This window comes from Buteo buteo, chromosome 21 (genome assembly GCF_964188355.1).
Source record: "Buteo buteo chromosome 21, bButBut1.hap1.1, whole genome shotgun sequence".
Lineage (NCBI taxonomy): Eukaryota > Metazoa > Chordata > Aves > Accipitriformes > Accipitridae > Buteo > Buteo buteo.
In genome coordinates this window covers 7248603-7274707 of record NC_134191.1, presented here as the reverse complement: position 1 = coordinate 7274707, position 26105 = coordinate 7248603, and the positions used below count along the sequence as shown (strand labels likewise).

General features: G+C 46.4%; 1 protein-coding gene across 1 annotated transcript; it reads left to right on the top strand.

The window, feature by feature from the left end:
- Window positions 1–26105, top strand: LOC142042570 (monocarboxylate transporter 2-like). Its single transcript, XM_075052636.1, has 5 exons — window positions 1–27; window positions 409–678; window positions 17105–17248; window positions 21996–22871; window positions 25676–26105. The coding sequence occupies exons 2-5, from the start codon at window positions 462–464 to the stop codon at window positions 25966–25968; spliced, it is 1530 nt and encodes a 509-aa protein (XP_074908737.1). The 5' UTR covers window positions 1–27; window positions 409–461; the 3' UTR covers window positions 25969–26105.

Here is a 26105-nt window from a genome sequence, read left to right as displayed (position 1 = left end):
GGCCGTGGGGGCACCGCGGTCCCACAGGTGGGTGCTGCTGCCTGGGAGGGGGGTGTGGGTGGGTGTCCCACGCGTGTCCGGGGGTTATAGCCTTGCGGAGGGGGACTGGGGGGCGCTGGGCACCCGGTCGGAGCTGCTGTTTCTTATCTTATACCCACTTCCACGGGGTGTTTTTGGCACCGTCCTGTTCTCCCCTCTGCCCCAGTATGGATGCCAGGAGGGGTTATTACAAATAATTGATATTTTTTGCATTAAACGGCAACGCAAAACGGCAGGGGTGGGGCGCGACGTTAGAAATAACTCACTAGATCGAAGCCGCGTCGGGACGATGCTGTCGCTGCGGGCTGGGGGGCTGGGGGGAGCAGCATCTCCGGGGCTGACCCTGCACCTTTGCACTTTGTGTTTCAGGGTTTCCCAAGGCACACTGGGGAACACTGGGCAGCCGCTTGCCCAGCTCGGCCATGTCCCCCCCCGCGAACGTGGGGCGAGCCCCCGGTCCACCGGACGGCGGTTGGGGTTGGGTGGTGGTCGTCGGCGCTTTCATTTCGATCGGCTTCGCGTACGCCTTCCCCAAAGGCATAGCCATCTTCTTCAAAGAAATCCAGGATTTCTTTGGCACGTCCTACGGCGAGATCGCGTGGGTTTCCTCCATCACGTTGGCCACGACGTACGGTGCAGGTGAGTAAACCTGCACCAGCCCCTGTGGCGCGCTGTGTTGTAAAAGCAAAAATAAATCAGAAATCTCCATTCTGGGCCAGCGTACAGGGAAAGTGGCAGTGGCCATCTGCACGGGGACTGTCAACAGGTTTATTTTCTGATCGTGTTTCCAGTGTCATTTAGGGAAACAAGACATATGTGGAGCCTGGAGGGGCTATGGGGCAGTTTTTCAGATGTAAATTGGTGTTGGCTGGGATTTTCAAACAGGCCTCGTGCCTTCCGAATTTGTCAATATGTTCAGTGGGTGCAGGCATCTTTTGACACCTTTGGGTGCCTTTTGGGCATCTGAGGGACTCCAAATGCCTTTGAAAATGTGGTCTGTGACCAGTTTGGTGCTGACATCCCCTTTATTTCTAGCTGGGTTTGCAGCACCTTTGCTGCTTTTTGTAATAGAGCTCACTTCACTATTATGGGCACGGTGTTACGCAGAAGCATTTATAAAGGGGTGCAGTACCCTCTGCGCACAAGAGGCTGAGCTGCATGATGTGTCCCACTGCTGCATCCCCCTCCCCGGCCACGCTGCCAGCCATGGGCCGTGTTGAGCGAGTTCTCTGACACCACAAACAAAACGTGGCCTTGGCCCTGTCACCCAGCCCCTCCGTTCCCCCTGAAGGCAGGCAGCACCAGCCCTGCTCCTTGTATCCGAGTGGAGAGGGGCCGGGCGAGCTGTTTTGAAGAGACACTGGGATCCTCCTGCCTTGCTTTGACACAAGTTGGTAACTTTGCACCCGGAGGCTGTGAAGTTGGAGCATGGTCCGGACCTGGTGTGTTGCTGAGGGTAGCAGGGGTGGTCCCCCTACCCTGAAATCAGAAGATTACCTACGAAAGTTTTTGGTGGGCATCAGTGAAAAAGCCCTGAGAATATGCTGGTGTGAAATAGCTGGGTCTGGGTTTCAGCCAAAGGTGAGCGTGGAGAACAATAAACGAAGTAGCTGCTTGTTTATTGTGGCAGCTTATAATTACAGCAATGAAATCGCCAATCATTCTTATCAGTTGCAAAGCAGTGCATATAACTTTGCTCTTTTTTTATGATTTTGATACCACTTTCATGACTCAATGAAAAACTTGGGCTGCCTTTGATTAAATCTGCAATGGGAGGTAGGCAGGAACCATGCTCTGTAATTGCAGGAAACTTCATCAATATTTACCCTGGCTATTAAAGCAATTCTGAAAATATTCTTTGTTTAAAAAAGGGATTATTTTTTTTCCCTTAATAATGCACTGTAGTGCTTTTTGGACAGCGCAGCTGGTAATGAAAGTAAGGATGCTTTGTAAAAGTTTGGAAAGTGGAAGCGATGCTTGAATCGGAGCCTATCATAATCCACTCTATTGTAACCCACTGCAAAGGCTTGGTCCCACGGAGAGGAGCTCTGCAAGGGCCGGGTTCCTATCTGAGAACCCACAGATGGAGCACTTCGAGGGCAAAACCCAAGCAGTGATTTAGAAAAAGAAATCCTCTGCTTAAGCCAGTGCCCTTGTCCCAGGCCACCCTCTTGGCCTCCCTGCTGGGATGCTGAGCCTGAGCCCTGGGGAGCGCTGTGGCTTTGGGATAGATTTCCACTGCGGCTTGTTATTAAATGCAGAGAAAAGCACTTTTGCCTCAGGCCCAGCAATATAATTAAGCAGTCTGCAGTGAAAAGGAAACAGCCGGGCTCTGTGTAGGCTGAACAGGAGCAAGTGGGTTGCAGTGGGCGAGGGAAACACTGCCGTGGGGAGGCAGGTGAAAGGACTGCTTGTCATTTAGATGCTACTTAAATGCTGTTTTAGAGGGCTGGGATAAATTATGTGGAATGTCTCTGAAGCAGTCAGGTGGGAAAAAAAGGAAAAGTAGGCAGCCCATGCCTTTGGTGTGTTCAGTTGCCTACAGATGAGAGTCTAGGAAGCTGCATAGTTTGGAAATCAAAGAGAGATGGCTAATATTTGGTACCAAAAGTATGCGAATGAGTGGAGGCTGCTGTAAGTTGTGGTCTGGTGCTAAAATTAGGACATCGCTTGTTGGGAAGACTGCAGTTGGGTTTTTAATATAGGTGAGAGTGCTAAATGTGTCCCACGAAAAGCAGGGACCCCTGCTGTCCCTGATGGCTGGGTCCCTAACACATTTCTCTCTGTATTCCCAGTAGCTCAGGGCATCATACAGTGCAAGTCTTTTTTCTGGGGAAATGCTGTACCTTCCATTGCACTCAGTCTCGGGTAGATGTTAACTGGGGCTCTTTGCACCAGGATGATGATATTACGATTTCAACCACCATCATCCACAGTGAAGCAGTGGGAAACCCTGCTCTGCCATGGAGTGAGGGGGAGACCTTGATGGAGCAGCCCCCAAAATCACGTCCCTTCTGCAGACTGCCATGTGCTGAAGCAGCATCTCATTACCTGTCCTGTAACGCTGCAATAAATGTGCCAAACTAGTTACCTGTAGGCTGGGGGCTCCCTGACTGCCACTGGGTTGTTGCCAGGTCTGCTTTGTCTTCCAATAAAAATGTATCCCCCCAACTCTCTGGTATGGAAGAGATGCTTCGTGCCTGACCATGACGGAGCGAGGACCATGGTCTGCAGATTAACCCTGCACCTGGCAGTGCCTGAAGTTACTCACAGGGGTGTAGAATGGGGGGGCTTGAGCCTTTCCAGGTGCAGGTCATGGCCAACGAGCTGGTGCTGGAGCAGGTGAAATGCTGCTCTGATTGCCCTTGCCTTCTCCCGTCTGCAGGCTTTCCAACACACTTTCTTCTCTTTCACTCCAAGTATTCAAGCCAGTGCTGTGTGCTCTGTACCTGGGATGTTGTAGTGGACTTTAATCCCAATTAACTGAGTGTCTTCTGCCTTTTTGCAAGGAGCTTTAACTTTACCCTCCCTTATGCTATTATACGGTAATATGGGGGATGATACAACTGTTAGATTTAATTGCAGGTGATTGTACCTTTGCACCTTCCCACTTGCCTTGCAGTTGCTCAGTTATGTCCATTTAATAGTCCTCCCCTCCTCTGCTCTCCTCTCAAATAAGATTTATGCCTGTTTGATCATCCCTCTCTCTGCAGCAATCCAGGCTGAGACGCCGAGTTGCTCAGTGGCTGCAGACAGGGCTGCGGTGGGAGTTTGCAGAACATGGTGCAAATGAAACACACGTGCCCAAGAGCGTATTTAACACATCTAATTTGATTGACTGGGCATTTAATGCCAGAGCAGGTTTGACTTATGAGCGACTTCAGTGATTTGGAAATTCTCATTAAAGGAACGGGGTGCTGGTTCCTGTGAGCTGCCAAAGTCTTGCTCTGCTGTAGTGCCTGTTAGAGCTGTTAGGACGCCCGTGCGGCAAAGCTTGATTTACTTTGCTGAAAAACTAGAAAATAGTTTAACACTGGATTTTTGCTAATCTTCTGGAAAAAAAAAGAAATTCTAAAAATGCCAAAGTAAGCTTTCAACATAGTCCTGAGTAACTAGTAGAGTTGCTAAACTGGGTAATTATTGCCATGGCTTGTCCGTTCCTTCCCTCCCTTTCCCAAATCAGTGGTGAGGCAGAACCGTCGCAGCCTGCGTGGAGGGGCAGGGGGGTGCAGTCTACAGCCGCGTGGGCACCGTGTTGGGGGCACCGAGCATCTCCTACGTGAGGCATCAGGCCTGTGTCCTGGGGGGCTGGAGGGGCCAAATGGTGCATTCGCTGGTGTCAGGTATGGGCTTCACAGCCACGAAAGGAAAGCCCCAAACTTGCCTCACCTCCACCCCCTGCTCCAGCAGCAGTAGATGGCCGTGATTTGGAAGGTGGCCGCGTAGATCCAAAAGCTTTCCTCAAGAGCGCGCAGGTTCTGCTGTTTGCTCGGTTGGCTTCAGGGAAAGGCCGTAGCGTTGCTGTCCCCTCGCCGGTGTTCGGCCACGTCTCCGGGCTGTGCCATGGCTCTCGGAGCCAGGACTCGGGACCCTGTGGATGTGCCCCAGGAGGAGCGACCCAGCCGGCCGGCTTGGCTCCCTCCGGCGCCTTGGCAGGGTGCGGAGGGTCTGATGCTCTCACTGACAACAGCTTTGGTTCGCAAACATCCTCGGGAGACAGTCCCTCATTTCTGTGGCACGCTCGTTGGTGTGGGGACTTGTTTTCAGGCTGTGCTGCTTACTGTGTAACAGAGCTTATGTCTGCATTTTGTAAATAATGCAAATGAAGCGTATTTTCTGAAAATACTCGCATGAACTAACCCAAATCTCCGCTGGAGCAGCTCTGTTGACTTGGACAGAATGGATGCAGATTTACAGTGACCACCTGAGGTTCTGGCTTGTAGCACCAGAGCAGTTCCAGTTTTTCAGACTAAAACTGAAAATCAGCAGCCGACACTGTTTCTGCCCTTCACTTTTTGCTTAATTCCCCTAGGAAGCGGTTTTACACCAGCCAAGGCTCTGGCAATATATATTGCAGAAGTTTTAATGTGTCTTATCCCCCAGTTTCTTAATCTGAACTAGGTTGCAGAAAACAATTCTGTCACTATAATACAAGTAGTAAAACAGATTAGTGTGCAGTAAAGTGGATAGCCTGGACTTTATGATAGGGTACTTGTAGTTCTTGCCAGTGTCCATGTTCAGCAATTCCACATTTCCAGTTGCAGAGGAAAAACTGAGAGGTTTGTGAGTGAGGAGCACTAGGGAATGCTGCTTTTCTCTGACCAAATCCTGCAGGGTGAAACCCTATCAATCTGATAAAGAGGGATTTCTGTCTTGCAACATTTCTTTCTTTCTTTTTTTTTTTGTCATGGGTGAAGACCTCATTCCTTATCCTAAATGAGAAAAGTATTACAGAGCAGAGTCCTTGATGGATGGAAAGAAAAGGAACCAGGATCCGTCCATAAGGGACCAGGGAAGATGTCATCATCCTTCCCTAAAGGTGCTTTCAGCCGCACCTCAGCTCGCAGCTATCAGGCTCTGGGGGTGGCGAGGACACGCCAACACTGTCAAAATATGGAGCATCACAGGGCACCCATGCCCTCGGCAGGGTTTCCTTTTGCAAACTGCCTCCTTGGACTTTGCTAGGCCAGCACAAGACCAAGGTTCCCACGGTCTTGCCTCATGTACAGGGATGAGGTTTGTTCAGGAAGACGACGTTAAAAAATACAATGGCAAAACCAAAAGCCTTTGGCTTTCACGCCTCCTGACTTGGGCCGTGTGCCCATGTCGTGTTCACAATACCAAACTGAGCTGCACTTCTCCCATTTTTAATGGTGACACGTTTCAAGCGAGGCCACAGATGAGTCCCCAGAGATAACCATGACCCAGGGAAAGCAGGAGGCAGCTGAGCTCCCAGGAAAGAAAAGATAAGCAGTATTAATTTGCTAGTAATTTAGTTGTCCTATTCAGCAGAGGAGGAAGCAGCCAAACATTCTAAAAATAAGAAATACTGATGCCGCTAATTTAACAGCAGCAATGTTCTTGTAGCTGTTACAGTCTCCTCTAGGGCTATAAGAGAGGTAAGGGTCGTGGGAAGAAGTAATGTCTTTTATTATAGCCAACTGTTAGAGCTTGAACAATGAGCCAGCTTTCTGGCACATGTGCCAGAATAGAGAGAATAATTTAACGTAGGACAGTATCTGCATTTTCAGGGTTTTTTTTTAATGGTGTCTCTGTGGCCAAAATGCTCCTTTCATCATTGTAATGAAACAACAGAAGTCATCTGAGTGAAACTCAGAGATCAGATCCTGACACAGCCTCATTTCAGCTGATAAGCTTGAATAGCTGGGGCTGGAGCAGGAGACATCTGACCTCTCTTTTTCCCTCATTTTGAAGAATCTCACTCTTTCTTTTGCAATTGCTGTGCAGCTAAGCCTTGTGCATGTTTGTGTGCAGTTTGTAGATGTAAATATGTGCTGCTTCTGTTGCCCCTTAATACATAAAAAGATAAGTTGCATCAGGACCATACATTGTTTTTTATTCAGTATATTGTGCAGTGGAGTCTTGGTCTCAGTTTTGCTATGCACTGCTGTAATACTCTCCCCAAAATCTCCAGGCTGCTGTTCTCGCATATCCAAATTTCTATTTAAATTAGGGAATCATGTTGTGTCTATTTTGCAAAGACAGAAGCAGAGAGCCACCTTTTGCAAACAAGAAAAATGAGAGCGTTTCTGAAGTAAAAGCCTTATCCTCAAGTCAGTCAGTGTTTATTACTTGTTATTTATTATTTATTGCTTTGTAATTGGATGAAATGTCTGAAGATTTAATTCTGGAGGTGCTCCACAACTGAGTCTTTTCTCCAAAGAAACTTTCTCCCAGAGCTTGTAACTGCTTAATAGAGCATCTGCTAAAGCAGCAAGGAAGAGACTGGGAAGTTGAAAGTCGACCATTGACCTTGAACATTTAATCCAAAATTTTATAGCTGTATTTTATTACAGTGCTAGCATGATAAATTGCAGTGACAGGTTTAGAAAGCACCTTACAACATGCAGTGGCGTAAAGCTATATTAATAATAAGTTTGATTCTGCAGTTCTTAACTTAATCAAAACTGCCAATGTTCTCACCTGGTCTGGTCCAAACTCCATCAAAACCTTCTCTGCCTCCAGAACACCTCACCCAGGGCTCTCCACCCATCCCCAGGGCTTGCAAATAGTTGTGAAGTACCACAGCACTAAAAGGGGAAACTGAGGCATGGGAAGGGAGGTGTGAGGTTTTTTTTAAGGACAAGCAGCAAGTCCCAGGCCTGGATTCAGGACATGCAAGCTCTCTGCAAGCCAGTTTTGGCTCAGATGTTGCCTGATGGAACACAAGTGCTGGGGCAGATGTGCCTTGACTGGTGGAGGCTTTACCGTGTTTCCTGCTAAAAGCTCGGTGTCGGGGCTGCCTGGCAAAATTGTGTGTTGTGCATTGCCCAGCATTTTGGAGTGGATTTTCTGTGTGTGGAAATGGCTGGGCATCCCCCTCGCTGCGGGGAAGAGAGCTGTTTGCATGAGAGCAGGTTGCCTGTCTTGGAGCATCCTATGGGGCTGTCATCTGGTTTAAGAAATAATCTCTCCAAGGCATGAGTCCTTTAGCAGATACTGTGCTCACATGCTGTGGCTGCTGTTTTCATCCCCCGCTGCTAAGAAATGAGCTGCCGCAGCATGTGCTGGGGCTTTTTCTTGTTCTTTAAGAAACCCAGAGCCCCAAACCCGTGAGTTCCCACACAAGTGGCTTCGCTCCTAAAAAGCAGAGGTTATCCTTGTGTGTTATGCCTGGGTGGTTGCTCTGTGGGCTTCCCATCGCTTTCTAGAACGTGGGCTTAGCAGAGAAATAAAAGGGTCAGTACCTGGGCACGGTTTGCATTCGGAGATGCTCAGCCCATATGGACACAGTGTGGATCTGCGGTGCGCAGCCGGCTGCTCGTTGGTCTTTCCAGGAAATCCAGCACCTGTGTCCTGTGAGTCCTGTGTTGTGTCTGACCACCCCGTGGGATGCCTCAGTTACCCGAGGGTGTCTGAAATGACACGAGCACCTCCTCATCAGCCCTTAGCGCTGAGCGAGGGTTACGACCGAAGGGAGGGAGAGGAGGACAGGCGATATTTGCAGTAATGTGTCATGTGTCAGGTCTCTACTCACATGCTTACAGCATTGGTTCAACAAAAAAAATTCTCAGGTAGGGCTTTCGCTAGGATTTCCCTAGGCGTGTGCTTTTCCACCTGGATATTTTGTGTAGGCTGAAACAAAAGGAATATCTCTGTTTATCCACAGTGGATATCCAGCATCCTGCCATCGTTGCCCAAGCCCAGGCAGGTGCTCCCTGCATACCCGCGACTCAGCTGCCTAGTGCTGGACTTTCTCTTTTTGCTTATTGTCACCACCTCTTGGAGTCCCACCAAGAGTCAATCAGCCTCCCCATGTCATTGAAATGAGACGTCTTCCCACACTGGGGCAATCCCTGGGGTAGCAGCGCCATTATGATGGTGGATTTTGTTAAGAAAGCCAGATGAGGAATGATTTGATTTCTGTAATGGATGGCGCTGCAGATTCATATACTTCTCCTGCCTCTCAGAGAGCACACAAGCCCTGCAAGGTCACCATGTATGTGCTTATATTTTTTATTTTTTTAAATAGCCTTGTTCTACTTAAGAGTGATAATAGCGCTATAGGTTCAGGTGAAATATTTCTGTGTTCGTGGACTTGGCCACAAAGCTTTATCATTTCGCCCTTCGTTGGAGCTAGCAAGGTCACCAGGCAGCAGTAATAGAGATGTGATAGACTTAATAAAACCTGAGATTAGCAAGAACTAGGAAGAAGAAAGCGAAGAGTTTTGGATGGGGAGTTGTTAATGCTTCGCAGGCAGGTGTTAAGTCCAGGAGTAAGTTATGATCCACTTCCACAGGTGAGGTTCAAACATGTGAAAACTTCTTTCCCCAGTCAGTACAGCATGCGTTTTGTGTTCTGCTGTAGGAAGGAGCATGAAAGCATTGATGCCAACCTGTCCCGCAGCATTGCAGCTTTTTCTGCCCCTGGACGCCTCTGCAGCCTAACAGGTCTCTTCATCAAATTATGTAGGGCTTCCAGGAGGTGGGCAAAGCCCCTTGGAAAGCATGGCCAGGTAGGGACTGATTTGCTTGTAGAGCGGTGTGTTAAGACTGGTAACGAAGGGCTGCTGATCTCAGGCAGTAGGTGTTTCAGCCATGTAGGGAACTCATGTTCTGCAGCTGGGCTTCAAATGACGGAAGGGATAGGAGTCTGCGGTCCTGCCAAAGCAAAAGGTTAGCTAAAAAAATCATGGGAAAGAAATTCAAAAAACATGAAGTCATGGCCTTCTGAAGGTCAGCGGCTGTGATCTGCCGTGTGGGTGAGATCCAAACCAGCAGCCTGGGGAAACCACCGAGCGCAGGCAGCTGTGTGCTCGGCACCTGCGACGCCATCCCCTTGCAGGAGCAGTTATTTAATTGCCTAAATATGAAGTGACACGAAGGACCTTGGCTCCAGCCCCAGTTTTGGAGCTGTTGGCCTGTGGCTCCTCCGTGAGCTGCAGGAGCAGTGCGTGTCAGCTCTATAATCTGGAAATTGAAATGCCGAAGCACTGATCAGATAAGATTGCTGGATAAGGAAGAGGACGCTTTGTCTTTCTGAAGCTTGGGCCTCGTCTGCTTTGTTTTTCTCCTTTTTTTTTTTTAACAGCAGGATGCTGCGGTGGCAAATGCATGTGTTTCTGATGGGAGGTCAGTGTCCCTGGCTTCCCAAGGACGTGCCGGGTGGGTGCAGGGGAGGAAGAGCTGCCGCAGCTTGGTTTCTGCAGCAGATCATTATACCCACTGCCTTCTCAGCTCGATACGGTGCCAATCCTGCCCTGGCGACCCAGCACCACAGAGCCTGGACTGACCAGTTTGATGATGGAGTAACGCGTGTCCAGGCAGTCTCTCCCATGCTTCGCTTATACATCTTACAGGGGTTGTGCTGAAACTGCAGCCATTGCTTCCTTCAATGTACAGACCATTTTCCTCACCTATGGGGACGAAAGAGAGGCAGCTTCTGGTGGCTGGTTAGCTGTTGGAGCTGCTATTGCATATGCTTCAGCCTCCTTATTTAAAAATGATTGTTTGCAGCGCAAGGTAATACTAACAGAAGGCATCAGGGCAGTTTAGGGGTGGACAGGTCTTTGGAAGCTGCCCTTTGGGGTCTGGCAGAGGGGGGTTTGATACCATGGCTGTCACCCGGGGTGTTTGGGGTGTCTGCTCGCTGCTGCTTGTCGCCCAGCACCGGCGTGCGCGGCCGTCCCGTCTCCGGCAGCGCTGCCTGAGGGAGCGCCAGTCGTGCGTGAGCTCCTCAGCCATCGCAGGTGCAAACTAAACCATCTGAACCAAGCAGCTGAGACTACTAATACGCTGTATTATTACCAGGTACCACCAAATCTTCTCCGGCGGTCTGGAGGAGGCACGTGCAGGGCTCAGTGACCGTGGGTCAGCTGGTGAGCAGCAGTTCTCCAAGCCCAAGGTGACAAACGCTTAAGAGCACGAGCCATGCAGGTCCTGGACCTTGGACTTCTCTTCTAGCAAGGCAAAAGACTGAAAGGCTGCAGGTTTTAACCCCCCCATCCCTTTCCCCCTGCCTTTGCGACTGTGCCCGGTGTTTTCTCAGGCCACCTCCCTTTCGGGCTGTGCATCGTTACCGGGTGGTGATTGCTGATGCTGATCCCCTCCGTCTTGGGAGGCTGGTGGATTCTGGCAGCGTGTTAATAATGCGGGGGCACTTGCTTTCATTTGCGGGGTAATGAGGAGGTTGCTGTGTTACAATGGGCTGGTACCCTGGTGGATAAATTACGAGGCCAAAGGCGGTGTTGTTATTCCACCGAGGGAATGAGATTATTACTGAGGAAATTGCAGGCCTGCTCCTGTCGTTGTTTTACTACTAGTGTAATAATAGACTTTGTTTTATTAGTATAAATGATTTCCCCCCCTTTCCTCCCAGCTGAGTATGCTCCGCTCCTTCTTACGTCCCCAGTGACTCCACATAGTCAACGCCAGTCATGTCGCGCTGAGTTCCTCAGTATTATCTGTGTTTTCACAGCACTTTGGAAAAATATTAACTATCTGGGCAGTTCTTTTGGTGCTGACCAATGTCCCTGTACAGTAACAGCTCTTTAGAGCCGCTTGTCACTGCAGAAAAGTGGGAAAAGCTGAGCTGCAGGTTGCAGCCCCAGCGATGGGGACACTGGTGGTCCCAAATCTGCCAGCACTGGGGTCCGTGCAGCGGACTATTTTAAAGTGTTGCTATTTTATCATCCGCATGGCCATCAAATGGTCTTACTAGCAGACATGTTTGCAATGGCTCTGTGCCACTTTACACTGTCAGAAGGTCAGTCTTGTGAAACCTGGAAAAAACTCACGTTGCATGGAGGCCTCTGGGTTACGGGGTCAGCCTTCCAGAGTCTCCGCTCTTAGCTGCTTCTCTGAGAGCCCTGCACAGAAATATTTCAGCAGAAATTCATCTAAGCCAGGTTCCAACAAAAAGGGGGAAAAGTGTTTCTGTTAGTACTAGGTTAAATTAAAAAAAAATGACAAACAAAACTTTACAAATAAGGGAGATCTCTCTCTATATATGGTCAGAGGTATGGGAGAAAAGAATATTTCAGTCCTTGTTAAAAAAACATTGGTGTTTTGCACCAACATGGGAAGTTTTGCAGCTCATAAAAAATTCATTAGGCTTACTGAGGAAAACAGAAAGGCAATTCAGGTGTCTATTTTTTGAGCACTGTCATACTTGCAAGAGTTTAAGCCAGTCTGGATTGATATTTCTTGTTAAATGCCAACGCTGCATTATGATCCTCTCTGGATCATAGTTCAGCAGCTCTAAAAGAATAAATGACAAGATGGTCTGGCTTTGTGGAGGAGAAGAGAGGACAGTCCAGGGTATTTTGCATTTTCTTTATGGTTTTACAGTCTCCTCTTCAGGGTCCTTTTCACTTCTGCAAACACAAAACTCAAGGTGAAAAGTAATTGGACAAGCTAACAAATGAGTTAGGGTTTGTTGTATTTCCCACCGGCGAGTTCCTGTGTTTTGCTTGCCACCAAGATCAGCTTCTTTGACGTGGCCTTTCATGTACCAGCTAACAACGAATGGAAATCTGCCACAGGTATGAGAAAAGAGAGGCTTTATACAGGACAGGCACTAAACCAGCATGATTTATATAGGCTGAGGGTAGTGCTTTACATTACATCAGTCTTCAGCAGTGCCATGATCCCAGCAGCATCCTTTGGGGATATTTGGTGCAAACCGTTACTCTCCAGACTGCAGTTTTATTGCAGGCAGAACCCCCTTTGCGTGTACCCTGCTCTGTAAGGGCTTGGGGTGTAAAGCAAGGTGTTTCCGAGGAGGCTTTCCTTGCTTTTACCCGGGGGACGATGGTAGCTCCACTGGAGACCGTGTCCCCCAGCAGTGCCCTGCGAGCCAGGGGAGGTGCAGAGCCGCGGGCATGGCTCCGAGCGAAGCCAGCGGCAGGATGAAGCTCAGCATCCCCCGTGTCCTCTGCTGTCTTGTGTCATCCCCTTGCGGTGGATGATAAATGATGGCCATGGCTGGAAGTTCATTAGGAGGGAGGAAGCCACTTGCTGGGTTGTGGAAGCGGCTGCCTTGTTTCCTAAGGCTGGGTGGGTGGAAAAGGCATCCCTCCCCGCAGCGAAGCACTGCCTGCTGCCAGCCCCATGTCAGCAGCCTTGTCCTTGTTATGTATTGGGGTGCGAAGGGCTGATTAAATTTTACTTCTCATTTTCTCGTTAGAAGTTGCAGTGCTGCCACGGTGGTGGGGTTGTGGGGACAGCACTGGCTGGGTGACACTAGCCCTGGCCGCTCCGGTCCCTGAGCAGCCAGGCACTGGGGACACGCTCAGCACCTGAGATGGTTTTGCTCCTTGCCGTGACTTTTCAGGGACATAGATAGCATTCATCTGGCTGCTGCTTCTTTACCTGTCGAGCCAGGTAAATGGCGGCTTTCTGAGAGCTTTGCTGGCTGTTTCTCTTGCCCTGTCTTTACCTGACTCTGTAAATTAAGAGGCAAAAATCACCCTAACTCCTGTTAGCTTCTCCCGTCTTTGGCTCACAGGAAGGAAGAATGATTTCATTTGGATGCTAGGACAGGGAGCCTGTGGTTCCTGCACGTTTGACCAGGCAGGTATTAGTAAGTAAAGGTGCCTTGGGATCTAAGCTGCACACACCGTTACTGTAAATGGTTTCTGTGTGGTAATATACAGCATCTTTATTCTTTTCATGCTACCTGAATAACTGGTAAATGACAGGTCCTGCTTTTCAATTCCACCTTGTTTCCAGGGGCTGTCACACTTTTAATTTTTGCAATAGCTGCAAGCAAAGCAGTAATCGTGTTTCCTATTTCCCACAACTGCGGTGCTGGCTTTGTTGTTCCCTCTTCTTAATTCCTCTGCCCTGACTTGAGCTATTTGATGTTTTCTGAAGATCCCCACAAGACCGTTGTTAAAGTTATCCAATGTTTGATGGCTAATCATCAGCCCTCTGTGAGAAATACGCTACAGGTGGCATGTGGCAGGGCAGGGCAGGAGAGGTGCATTTAGATCTGTTGGGTGTGATGCTGATCACCGAAGACATCTGGGCAGGGTGAAGGTGTACGTGTCTGTGCTTCGTGCGCCTGCCCACATTGGCAGGGTTTGTGTGCTGAAGTGTGCACAGCTATGTGACATATTGCGTGCACCAGTTTCTGCCGAGAGATGGGACAGCTTTTGAAAGGCTGCTCCATTAAAGCCTATGGACGTTTCTGTAGGTCCAAATGACTTAAGTGGAAGTAATTTTGGGGATGTGATTTTGCATTTGCTTCAGTGCATTTGAAAGGTCTGCTCAGGACTATTACAAACCCTTCGGTCTATGAGCAGCAGCTCAGGGAAGTTTGGTTTCCCAACTGTTTGAGGTCTTGGGTTGGATTCTCTGGTGTCTCGTAAAGTGTAGGTCTAGCTGATGCTTTCTCTGCAGGTTGTGTGCTCGTCATGGCCTTCGCTGTGGATTCTCCAGTGGCTGGAAAAGTTTAGTCTAGGTGTTCTGCTCCTGCTTTCTCTTCTCACCAGCTGCATTTAGCACCTTACAGGTCTCCAACCCTCAGTCCTATGTGGGTGAGGCTGGTCAGGGAGATCAAATGCTGTCACTCCCAGTTGTGTGCTGTGATCCTGTACATCGGCTTCTTTAGCAAAGCAGGCTTACAGGGCCTGGACTTAAGGTTTCAGGCTGTGAAGGAGAAAGGCTTATGTTGCCTCTGAGAGTTTGTCACAGTTCCCTATGAGCTTGCCCCAGCCGAGGCAGATAATGCCTTTGAGATCACAGCTCTCCCACCCGGACCGGCAAATAAGCGGGACTGATTATCCCCCTTTAAAACTGATAATGCTGGTTACAGCAGATGAAGGCTGTTTGCTGAAGGTCATGCAGACCTGCTGTAAAGCATTGCACAAGACAAGAACAGGGACCAGTTGCGGTCTCGTGGCTTAGTAAGTGATCGCTGGGAAGTTGTGATGTGGTCGAGGACGATGCATGTTCATGAGGATGATGATGTACATTCATGGAGGGTGCCCCAGGATCACAGGAAGGGTGCTCTCATTTGTAAAGCCAGTGGTTGGGATATGAACTTTTGCTTTCATCTACTCCAGCCTCTATCCCAGGTTGTCCCCATGGCTGGGAAACAGAGCAGAATGTGTCCCACCCTCAGCCCCTTCCAGTTGATCATCTGCTGTCATGGTCCAAACCCATCCTTCCTGATGGGTGAAGCCAATACAACAGCTTATGGACTGGAGTGAGAGGGACGTGGATCCCTATTTCCCTTCTCCCAGGGTGGATGCTGCAAGAGTGGGATATATGTGAGCATTTTGTTTTACTTCTCATAGCAGGGCTCCCTGGGAGCTGCCCTGAGTCAGAGCAGGAGAGGGGCCTTAGCAGGAATCTTGTGGGCTTTAAATGCTGTGCTCCATGGTACGACATCCTATACTTTTAGGGCTAATGTGAAAGCCCTCTTCCAGTGGGAAAAGGTAATTGAAACCACATTTTCTTAGCTGAGTAATTAGATTGATTCTGGAGAAATGCGGACATGTGGAAAATTGAAAAATGGAAGAGTTACGTGCCCTTAGGCTGCAGATGAATATGTTGGTGCCGTTCTGAGGAACACTGGCTCGGTCTTTTGAATTACAGGACTCACGAAGACCAGCTCAAGCATGATGCAAGTCCAAGCACTGACCAGGGGAAATTCAGTGAGAAAGGGGTCCCTTTCCTCCTGTGCTGATCTGTCATATGTATCTCTTTCCCCAGAACTTCTCATTGAATTCTGTAGTGCTCTGTGCAGCAAAAGGATGCATGCATGTGAATCCAATTACAGGATTAGGAGAAAAAACCTCTCCATGTAATTATACACTTATGGATATTTTAACTGAATGGTGGATTTGATGGGACCATCTCACAGATCACACAGTTACAGGGATGCTGTTAAGTCTGTGCTGGTGTGTATTTCATTTATGAGTGTTTTGACCTTAGACAGCTAGTGGAAAGTATTTTACATGTTACAGATGTAACAATGGGCTTCATTCCCTAGATTAAATGAGTCATACCTACTGGTTTTTGTTCTTGCACATTATAAGAGCTGCGAACTTGTTCAGATGCTGTCAGCCATGCTGAGGGGATATTGGGGGTTTGGGTCCAGCTCTTCTGCTCAAGTGTGCTGTGGTTTGCAGGGTCTGCAAAGAGCTGTGGCACTGTTTCTGGCTGAGACTATTTAAGCAAAGGTAAATATCCTACCAAATGGCTCTGCGGTGAGGCAGATCCCACAGTCAAACACTTCATAGATGCCTGTAAGCTTATAATACCAGTTTCCAGTAATCTGTATGTGGACAGTGTGGGCTGCTTGTAACAGCAGGAATGAAGGCAAACCGGCACGCTGGGCTCCGAAACACCATTGCTGTGTGCTGAGGAGCACCAGAAATAGTCAGGTAAGATAAGCTACTAAATGCTGCCTGTATCCTCCGTCCTCATTTCCAGCATCATTTCTGCAGCATTTTGGTTCAGGGGTTTCGAGTAATACGGAATCTTTTTCTTACATCTCATAGCTTGACTTCTGGACCGCTCTTTCTTGCTCAGTTTGCTTTCTCTCATTCTGACTTCTCAGCCTGAGCTAACTTCAGAGTTGGCTCTGCTTTGAGCGGGAGGTTGGTCCTGAGACTTTCAAAGTCCCTCTGACATATATTATTCTGTGATTCTGATTTTTACTGGTCCTCCAGCTGGTTGAGACTACTGTACACAAGACCTCCTTTCTTTCCTCCTCCGCCCAAAGCATGTTCCACTTCCTTGGATTTAAGTGCTTCCTTTCAGCGTGCAGAGTCTTTGTTAAGCCATTTCCCTCTTTCATAATTTTGCACTTTCCTAAACCACCTCTTTACATAAATGCAAGACCAAACTGGTTCATTTGTGCTCCAGCTAATCCATCATCCCAAACTGTTTCTACCTACATAGACTGCTATCAAGATTTAATTAACAAATGTTCTGCTGAAGCTTCAGTCCTGGTCAGCAGTATTGGAACTGCATTAAATAGAGGCATTAAAAATGCAACAGTATTCATGGTATCAGCCTCATAATATGAACCACTGCTTTGTGTGTATGGTTTAGCATCATAATAAATCAAGAAGCTCCTATGCTTGGATCATGCGTTCACCTGATTTGTTATTGCCGTTTGCCTTCTCTTGACACTTTAAAGTCCTGGGGACAGGAGCTGTCACAGGGTACACAGCCACTGTGTGGCATGGGACATGCTGCCATCTCCACGCAACGTGGATCACCTTTCTCTCTTTTCCCATTTTCTTCCTGAAGTCACCCTAGAAGCCGTCAGGGGCACTGACAGTGCAGAGTTTTACCTGTTTTGGGTCAAACATGCCCTCTGTCAGACAGTACCTACCTCAAGGACCATTTTGCGCTCTTTCCCCAGGTCCCATTAGCAGTATTTTAGTAAACCGCTACGGCAGCCGACCGGTGGTTATATTCGGAGGCCTGCTGTGTGGCATTGGGATGATCTCAGCCGCTTTCTGCACCAGCATCCTGCAGCTCTACATCTGCGTGGGCTTCATTACAGGTAAGAAGCATCTCCCTTCCACCCGCGCTTGAGGTTCACTTGGGGTGTCCACACTTGGGCACCTCAGCCAAACGCAGCGGGAACCTGGTGAGATAAAAAGCCGGTGAGACAAGGGCCCTCCTCGCTTATTAATTGCTCCAGATGAACTTTAGCCAAGAGCGTATCCCTTGCTTAAGCGCTGCGTTCCTGGCTGAGCATCGGGTGCGGGATCTTAGCGGGGGATGTGCCCTTTGCAGATGAGCGCTCGCGGCCAGAGGCGACGGTGAGGATGGCCATCAGTGCCCTCAGCTCCTGCTGAAGCAAATGCAGGTTGACTGCGCTCTCCCCTGGGCAAGGCAAGCTCTTCCAGACACAAGTGTGACTATGAAGAAAGCACCTGTGTTCCTATATTACTGTGCATTATCTTCTCTCTATATGAAATGAGATTTCAGGGGTTTGCTTTAGTTTACTTGTCTTTTGCCTGCTTGTGAGGTTGGGAGGTCCTTTACCTGAAAATAATAACTACTGGAGTTGATTGAAAATATGCAATGTTCTACCTAGTGAGAAAAATATAAAACTCTATTTCCTTATTGAAGTTACAATTTCAATTGTCTGTATTGAAATATGAATTTCCATATTGGAAACTCAAACAGGCATAGGCTCAGTCCAGCATCTTTAAAGGCTGCAGTTGCTGGGTTATTGCTTTTAAGGGTAGATAGATTGGAGAGAGTTCTCCACCTGTGTGAGTATAGATACTTAATTGTAAGCATTTTTCTTTGATTATTTTGGCTATGGTACAGCCAATGTTTCTTCCAGCGCAGCTAGGACACCTGCCTGAAAACATGACACAATGAGCTCAAAATTGGCTTTCGAGGTTGCAAGGTGTATGTTTTAATGAATGTTCCCTATCTTTCTGCAGCCGCATTAAGTGTTGCTGCTTTCTGAGTATGAGAAGTGCAAACTCAACATTTAAAATCAATAAACCCAGCCACTAGCAAAGTAAATTGGGACAGCAAGTTTGTCACCCTGTTCTCCTACACCAATATTGCTTTATTAAATCTGTACAGTAGTGAATAAATCTCCATGTAGGATTTCCTCTCTTAAACCTTACTCTTTCTAAGGAGAGTCACTGTAGTTAGATGAAACTGTTACTGCTGAATGAATAACTCTTGCAGATTCCTTGAAAGAGATTCCAGAAACAAAGCAATGAGAAATAAAAATAAGCAAGGTCTCCCATGGATAAATTCAGTATTTATTGATGCATGAGCTTGCATCATTCCCAGCTAAACAAATGTCCTCTAGCAAATTGGCTAACCCTGGATTAGCACATAGAAACCATAAATCCTTTGCTAAAAATAGATGCGTTTTGGTGAGCAGAAGGGCTCGGGCAAGGAACAGTGCTGTAGGAAGGCACCAACTCCTATTTTCAAAGGTACTTGTCTAAAAACGTGCCAGGAGGGAATTTTGTGCCTAACCCCCAATGGATTTATGAAGACCCTGCTCTTTTTTGGTCCCTGAATAATAATGGCAAACCTGGTCTGCTGCCCGCCCCAGAGAGCTGATAGTACGAGCTGTGCTCAGTGCACACAGGTAACCCTCGTGCCAGCAACAGCGTACGGGGGAAACTGCCCCCCCATCTCCTCGCCTTTAATCCTGAGATGTCTCCTCACAGCAAAGCACATTTTTTGTTGTGTACATCTTCTCCTCCTGCTTGCTGAATGAGGGCAGCTGTATGGATGAGGTCTTAGCTAATAACTCATCATTTCCAGGCATGGTGTGTGTGCTGGGGAAGGAATATTAATTTGACAGGGAAGGGAAGATGCTTGTAATCCCGCTAACATGCTTGATGCCTCTAATTACGCTTGAAGTGCTTTCACTGCTCAGGCCTAACATGGAAGTGTTCAAGGGCAATTATGAAGCTGCCTGCTCATCGTGCAGGTGAGACAGCATTACTGTACAAGGCGAGAGACTTCTTTAAAGGCGATCTGCAGTGACTGTAAAGCGACCTGTAAACATCACGCTCTTTCTAGCCTCCTCCTTCCTACTAGCCTGAGAAGGAAACAGACTGACAGAAAAGACTACGTTCATGCAATTTGCAGGAATGGAGATAAAAACAAGATGGTAGTAGGAGGTCTCTGCTACCGTCCTGTGCCTTTGGCATATTAATAGAAATCTTTTCAGAGGAGCAGAGCGGGAAGTATCTGTTTACGGTGAAGGGATTAGATATGGCAATCTCAATTGCTTTCTTGATTATGTCTTTTTCCATTTGCATGCAGAGCAGGGACCGGGCTCCGCTGTCAGAGGCGGCTCTGAAGCAGCAGCTCTGTCCTTGATGGCACCGAGCTGTGGGCTGCACGAGGCGCTCTGCATACGCAGTAAACCCCACGTTCTCTTCCTCACTTGTTTCCCCATAGTGCTGTCGGCCTGGATAGATGCCAGCCTGGATGCATTAAATAGGGGGTTAGGCATGCAACCTCTTCTTCAAGTCTGAGGTAGAAGCAGCAAATTTTGAAGCTACGTACAAGGCAATAATGACTGGTCGGTTTAGTTCAATCTGTACCAATTAGACTGCCACGAAATAAAATGGGATCGAGGGTGAAGCATGTTGACTAATGAGACTAGAGTCTTTGCCTCAGCTATAAATGTTGAGCATTGAAATACCTGGTAGGGTCTTCCCTTGCTAATAAAGTAAGAGCAAGATCAATAGCTACACAGCTCATTCCTGTAGCGCCACTTATTTCCTTCTAATATGAGGGAGATGATGTATTTAATCTAGGGAAGGATGCTCCTTCTGGCACGGGCTTGCTTCTGTTCATGCAACGCCACCGATAGGCCTCTCTGTCCCATCCCTGGGGAGAAAATGTGGTTATCTGAGTAACAATTTCAGCCATGGAAAAGCTGCTGTAGTTTCTGAAAACTGAAATAAAATGGATATAAATATTTCCAACTAAAGTCAGCCAAAAGCTTAAAGTAAATTGAAATTCCAGTCAGTCAATTTGAAACTCTCCAAATTTAATTAATGGGAAGAGCATGAGGTAATATTAAATTAGATTTGTCTGACTGGCAAATTAATGTTCACATAATAAAAAATTTGAGTTGATTATTGTTTAAGTGGGTAGCTGGCATCCAGTCTGATTTTCCTTCTCCGCATGACATGTGGTAGGTCCCTACCAAAAATGATTTTGTGGAAATGATGGTTCAATTTCTGCCCTTACCTACCAGCCTGGGAAATACAGAGTTAAAACAAACTCTAATCCACTGTGTTGCATTTTCTCAGGTAAAAGAAGATGCATTTGTATATCTGAGCACTGTCAAGGGTATTCTCTAACCAAGGCTGTGTTTTGCCTCTGTAGTTCTCAGGTCAGCCCTCTCTTGGGCATGAATTTGGCCCCTTATGCATTATGAGCAGACTGTACTTCCCAAAGACATGCCCTACCAAATATGTGGACTATCTAGAAAAGTTCATGCTGAGAATGTTTCATATCAAGATTAATTTTAATATGTGGCCATTTCAATTTATTTTTAATGTTCTAAACTTCCAAGTAATTAAAAAAAAAAAAATCCCAGACTTGGCAAAAATCATAATTTTGTAAACCCCTTCAGACTAAAGCTATCCAACATCAGTTGAATTCTGCTGCATCAATTGGATTCTACTCTATCAGCAACTAATGATAGTGTTCCTTAATTAATTTTGAGGACCTTGACCTTTCTAAATTCTCTTCTGTAAAGCAATATGCCTAATTATGTACTGCACAGTTAAACAAACTAATTATATAGACTAATGAACAAGAAAAAATCTGCATGACCCTATTTTCAGGATTCATGTTCTCTGATATAATCACTTCAAGGATTACATTTCTGCTTTGTTCTAATGTGGCTCATTCTTTCCTGGATGATAGGGTGGAAAATATGTGGCACAATTTTTAAATGTCATTTTGATGGAGTTCTGAAAATTTAAATTTTTAAGGAAATACTGCACATCATAGAAATGTTTGAAAAGAAGAGAGTATTATATGCTAGTGCTCTCAAACAGAACCACAGAAAGTTGAGACCGTCACAGCATTTGCTATCTCTGCCTTCAGATTTCACCTGTGCAAGAGAAGCTGGCTAACTGAATTAGCAATGCAGATTTATAATACCATTTATATATCTAAATGCAATAAAAACAAATTTTAATTAAAAGAAACACCCTAGGGTCCTGTTTAATGAGCATCCTCAGTAGCTGTTTTGCTGTGTACTTGCAGACCTCTTATTCTTTTGCATCAGACCTAAATTGCTCACCCCACCAAATTACTAGCGGCTGAGAAGGGTGAAGTTATTTTCGGCACAGGTCTGTTACGTGGCAGCGGTGTTTGGTGCCCGCTGCCCATGGAAGGGGATGCCAGACCCAGCTGCACTTGAGAAGGATGCGCTTTGGTGGTTAGAGCCCTATCCAAGCCAGAACCGAGAGTTGTCAGCCAACATTCACCGAGGGTATAGTTTCAATTTATTCTGAAGCAAACTCTTTGTGCTAGGTTTGCCACCCAAGAGATCTGGAGTGCAAGAGGAAGGGGCGTTCTCTGACAGAAAGTGTCTTTGTGGGGGTCTGGTTACCCAAATGTGGCAGCCAGAAGCTCAGGGATATCTTGAGCAAAGTTTACATCCAGGCTATCATGTTGAAGATCCACCAGTGGACCAACTGTCCATGAATTCGCCTTAAACAATGAGCTGAGGATAAATGGGTCTCAAATTTTCCTTTGTGTATCTCAACTACTTTTCTCTGTTCCAGGATTTGGCCTTGCTCTCAACCTCCAGCCATCAGTGATAATCATAGGGAAATACTTTTTGAAGAGAAGACCCATCGCGAATGGCCTTGCTATGGCAGGGAGCCCCGTGATGCTGTGCACCCTGGCTCCTCTCAACCAGTTCCTTTTTGACAATTTTGGCTGGAGGGGCAGCTTTTTAATTCTTGGGGCAATTTTATTAAACTGCTGTGTAGCAGGAGCTCTCTTCCGACCCATCAGGGCAGCCCCAGCTTCAGTCAAACCCCAGGTGACTGAGGAAGGGAAGGATGCTCTCAAAAAAGAGGTCGCTGAAGAGGCCATGGAAATGAGTAGTCCCACAAATGTCCCCATGGAGAACAAAACAGAAGAGGAAGGAGGAAAGGACTGTTGTGAAAAAATCAACCAGTACCTCGATTTTTCTCTCTTTAAGCACAGAGGGTTCTTGATTTACCTGATCGGAAACGTGCTCATGTTCCTGGGTTTTTTTGCCCCCATTGTTTTTCTGGCACCCTATGCAAAGCACATCGGCATTGATGAATATTCAGCTGCTTTCCTCCTTTCGATCCTTGCTATTGTGGATATGATTGCCCGACCTACCACTGGCATCATAGCAAATAGCAAGTGGGTCAGGCCGCGGATTCAATACTTTTTCAGCTTCTCCATTGCTTTCAACGGCACCTGCCACCTTCTGTGCCCTCTGGCTTCTGGCTACACGGGGCTCGTCGTATACTCCATCTTTTTTGGCTTGGCCTTCGGCATGGTTTGTGCCATGCTCTTTGAAACACTCATGGACCTTGTGGGAGCTGCCCGGTTCACAAGCGCTGTTGGCCTCGTCACCATTGCAGAGTGCTGCACGATATTGCTGGGACCACCTATTGGAGGTGAGTGTATTTTCTTCCTCTGCTTCTATGGGGTTGTCACTTATATTTAGTCTCTTGCAAGCACAGTTTGTAAGAAGTGCATCCCACCCACTGTTTTTCCACTAGTAATTGGCCAGGGAAGGCAGGTCCTAGGTATCTCCTCCAGTATTTCCTCTTTACTCCTTTCTCTGTAGTCCTCCAGTTGAAGTCAACATTTTGGAGAGTGATCTTTTAGTCCCTGATCCCTTCAAACACTTGAACTGAACTTGCAGAACAACACCAAGAACCTTGGACTTCAGACAATTCTTCCTGGAGACTCCTCCTGTTGCAAAAGGGTGGAGGCCACCACAATTTAAGCACAGTAAAACACAACAGTTCTATGAAATCCTATTGTTGACTCAAACCTAAGCCTTGCTATTTGTCTCTAAGGCTCTGAGTATTTCCACTTATGGATTTCAATCATCTTAGTGCATCTGATAGATTTAAGGCTGTTCCAAAAATAAAAATAGGTTTATTTTGGATGGCATGGTTTGAAATATCAAAAGGCAAAGACCCTCAAAGGTCCATGCTGACAATATTGAACCTGCAGCAGGGCTTACAGTCATCTGAAGATAAGTGGGCGCACTGATCTCCTGTGATTTTAACAGCCTTCGCTTCTTTCCCTCTGTAGCACATGCTCACTTCTTTTTCTACAAGGAACACACCATGTCTGGAAGATACCGTATTTGAGTCTGGCATTTGGCTCAAGTGCAGTCCTTATCAAACCTGAGTTGGCTATGAATTAAATGACTTTACAGGTGACATCCTCTCAGTGTATAGGTACCATCCTATGTATGTGCCTTGTCCTGCAATTTGCATTTCACCTGTATGCAAGCTTGAATAACTGGTTTGGAAACTGGTCACCTTTAGGTATGCTAAAATGTTTAATTAGGTTGTGTGTGCTATCTGTATTTGGATGTATAAAAGTTAAACTCTGCTAATTCTTTCGAGATGACATTATCATAGTAAGTTTAAAGAATGCACAGGAAGAAGGCAGTTCAAACCCATTTCCTGGATTCAAAACTGAGATCTGGCTAATTATATGACACATCTTGCAGAGCCATTTAATTCTTCATATTACCATGTAGCTCAGACAGTGTGACAGAAGCAGCTGTATCCTCTTGCTGTCTTAGAGAGTCATTATTTAATTAATGACAAACAAAAGAAAATACAATTTTAAAATGACCGTTTTCCGAATTACATAATTTTCTGTGTGGAGGATTAAGTTAATGACCAGAGACTGCTAATGAGGCTAAAACAGTTCTATGTAATAATCAATAATATTAGTTTTGTAGGGTTTTCCCCACCATTTTAATAAGCAGCAAATTTATTGGTTCTTTGGCATTTTAATAACCTACTGCAGGGTTCTGCTTTAATGAACTAAGTAAATTGTTCCCAGTGTGTTTTATGACTTTATCTTATTCTCAAAGGAAAAGAGGCAAGACTATCCTACTGTTGAATTTTCCAATACTCTACTCATTAAAACTCTCATTGAAACCTATTTAGGAGACCTCTAGGTCATCCTGATTAGCAGAAAAGGAAAAACTGTTGCAATTAGCATTTAGTTGATGTTTCACCAGTAACATGAAAATCACAGTGCATTGAAAATGGTGTATCAAGACATCTAGATTCAGGAAGAACTGTTGACCAAAACCAGTTAAAATTTTTTATTTTTGTGATCAAGAAATCTTATCTGGTGGCCATAAAATCCCCTGTTAGTGTAATGCAGTAGGGTAATTAATCATCAGCTTTTCAACATTAGGGGTCAGTCAGGAAGTAATTAAAGGTCCCTCTTTTTAAGGAGGAGAACATATGCCAAAAAGTCAGAGAGCTAATGGATGATGGGCCAGTTTCAAGGAGGCCTATCTGTACTGTGAAGGCCAGGTTAGGAGTGGGTCTTACTTTAATTAGGATTTGGGATGTTAAGAATGGTCTGTGTTGCGCCAGTAAATGGGAATTAATGCCAGGATCATAATCCCAATAAGATTTGTGTTACATTTTGACATAATGGAGAACACTGACATTTCAATTAAGCCATCTCCCTTCAATTACTCTGTAACTCCGTAGCAGAGGCATTAACCTTTGAGAGGAACCTGTCACATTTGTCTTGGCATTGAAATTATCTGACATTGACAGCATCATCTTTGCTTTCCCTGGAACTAATGTTTTCCAGTTCCACGCAGTGCCCTTTCATCTTTAGATCATGAATATATATGCAGAAAGGGCCGCTGTGACCAAAAGCTGAGTCTCCTCTAATCCTGGTGAACGACCCGTGGTAGAATAAATTGGAAGGTCTTTGTCAAGAGTCTGAGACGAGACCCAGTGGCCAGTGCCATCTCACGAAGGTCTTCCTGAAAGCTGCCGCTTTTGTTGGCAGCCTGAGGACTACCAAGTCAAATGGACATCCTTGTAGGTGATCACTGGAGTCAATGGAAAGACTGTCAGCAGACTCTGTGATCACAGGACTTAGTTTCTACTTGGAAAAAATAGGTGCGCCTGAAAAGTCCAGTCTTTGCAATGTAGGTTCTCTGTCTCCTTCTATTTAACTGTGCAAATTATTGGTAGTGTTACCTCTATCAACGTTAACTACCCACAGGCTATATAGTGGAACACGTGTGTAGTATTTGCAGGATCAGAGTATTTGTGGAAGAGATCAGAAGTCCAGAGAATGTATTATTTTATCCTAAAGCCAAGTCCCTTTATATTTAGGATCTGAAAACACAATATTCTTGCCTTCATCTCTAAGTTTTGCCTTTTTTTTTTTTTTTTTAATATATGTTTTACAGGAACTCTTATTGATACCTTTGGGGACTATAAATATATGTTCATTAAATGTGGAGCTGTGATGGTCCTGGCAGGAACCTTCCTGTTCATCATGAATTATTATAATTATCATATGCTTGCTAAGGAGGAGAAGGAAAGAAAGGCAAAAGAAGAGGATCTTAAATCTGTAAGGACAGAAAATGAAGGCAGAAATAACTGGAACAAAGAAACCGCACAGGATGGGCCTGAGCTGGAACCTCTGAGAGAGGAACAAGAAGGACTAAAGAAGGAAGTGAATGGCACAAATGAACTTTAAACCTGTTCTCATGGGCTGAATGGGAAATTACTTCTGGGTTGCTTAAGTGGACACCAGCTCTGAAATCACACTAGGTTTTTAAATTTTGCTCTATGCTCTGCCATGTGCATCCTCTTCTTTGTTGTAGGAGAAGACTA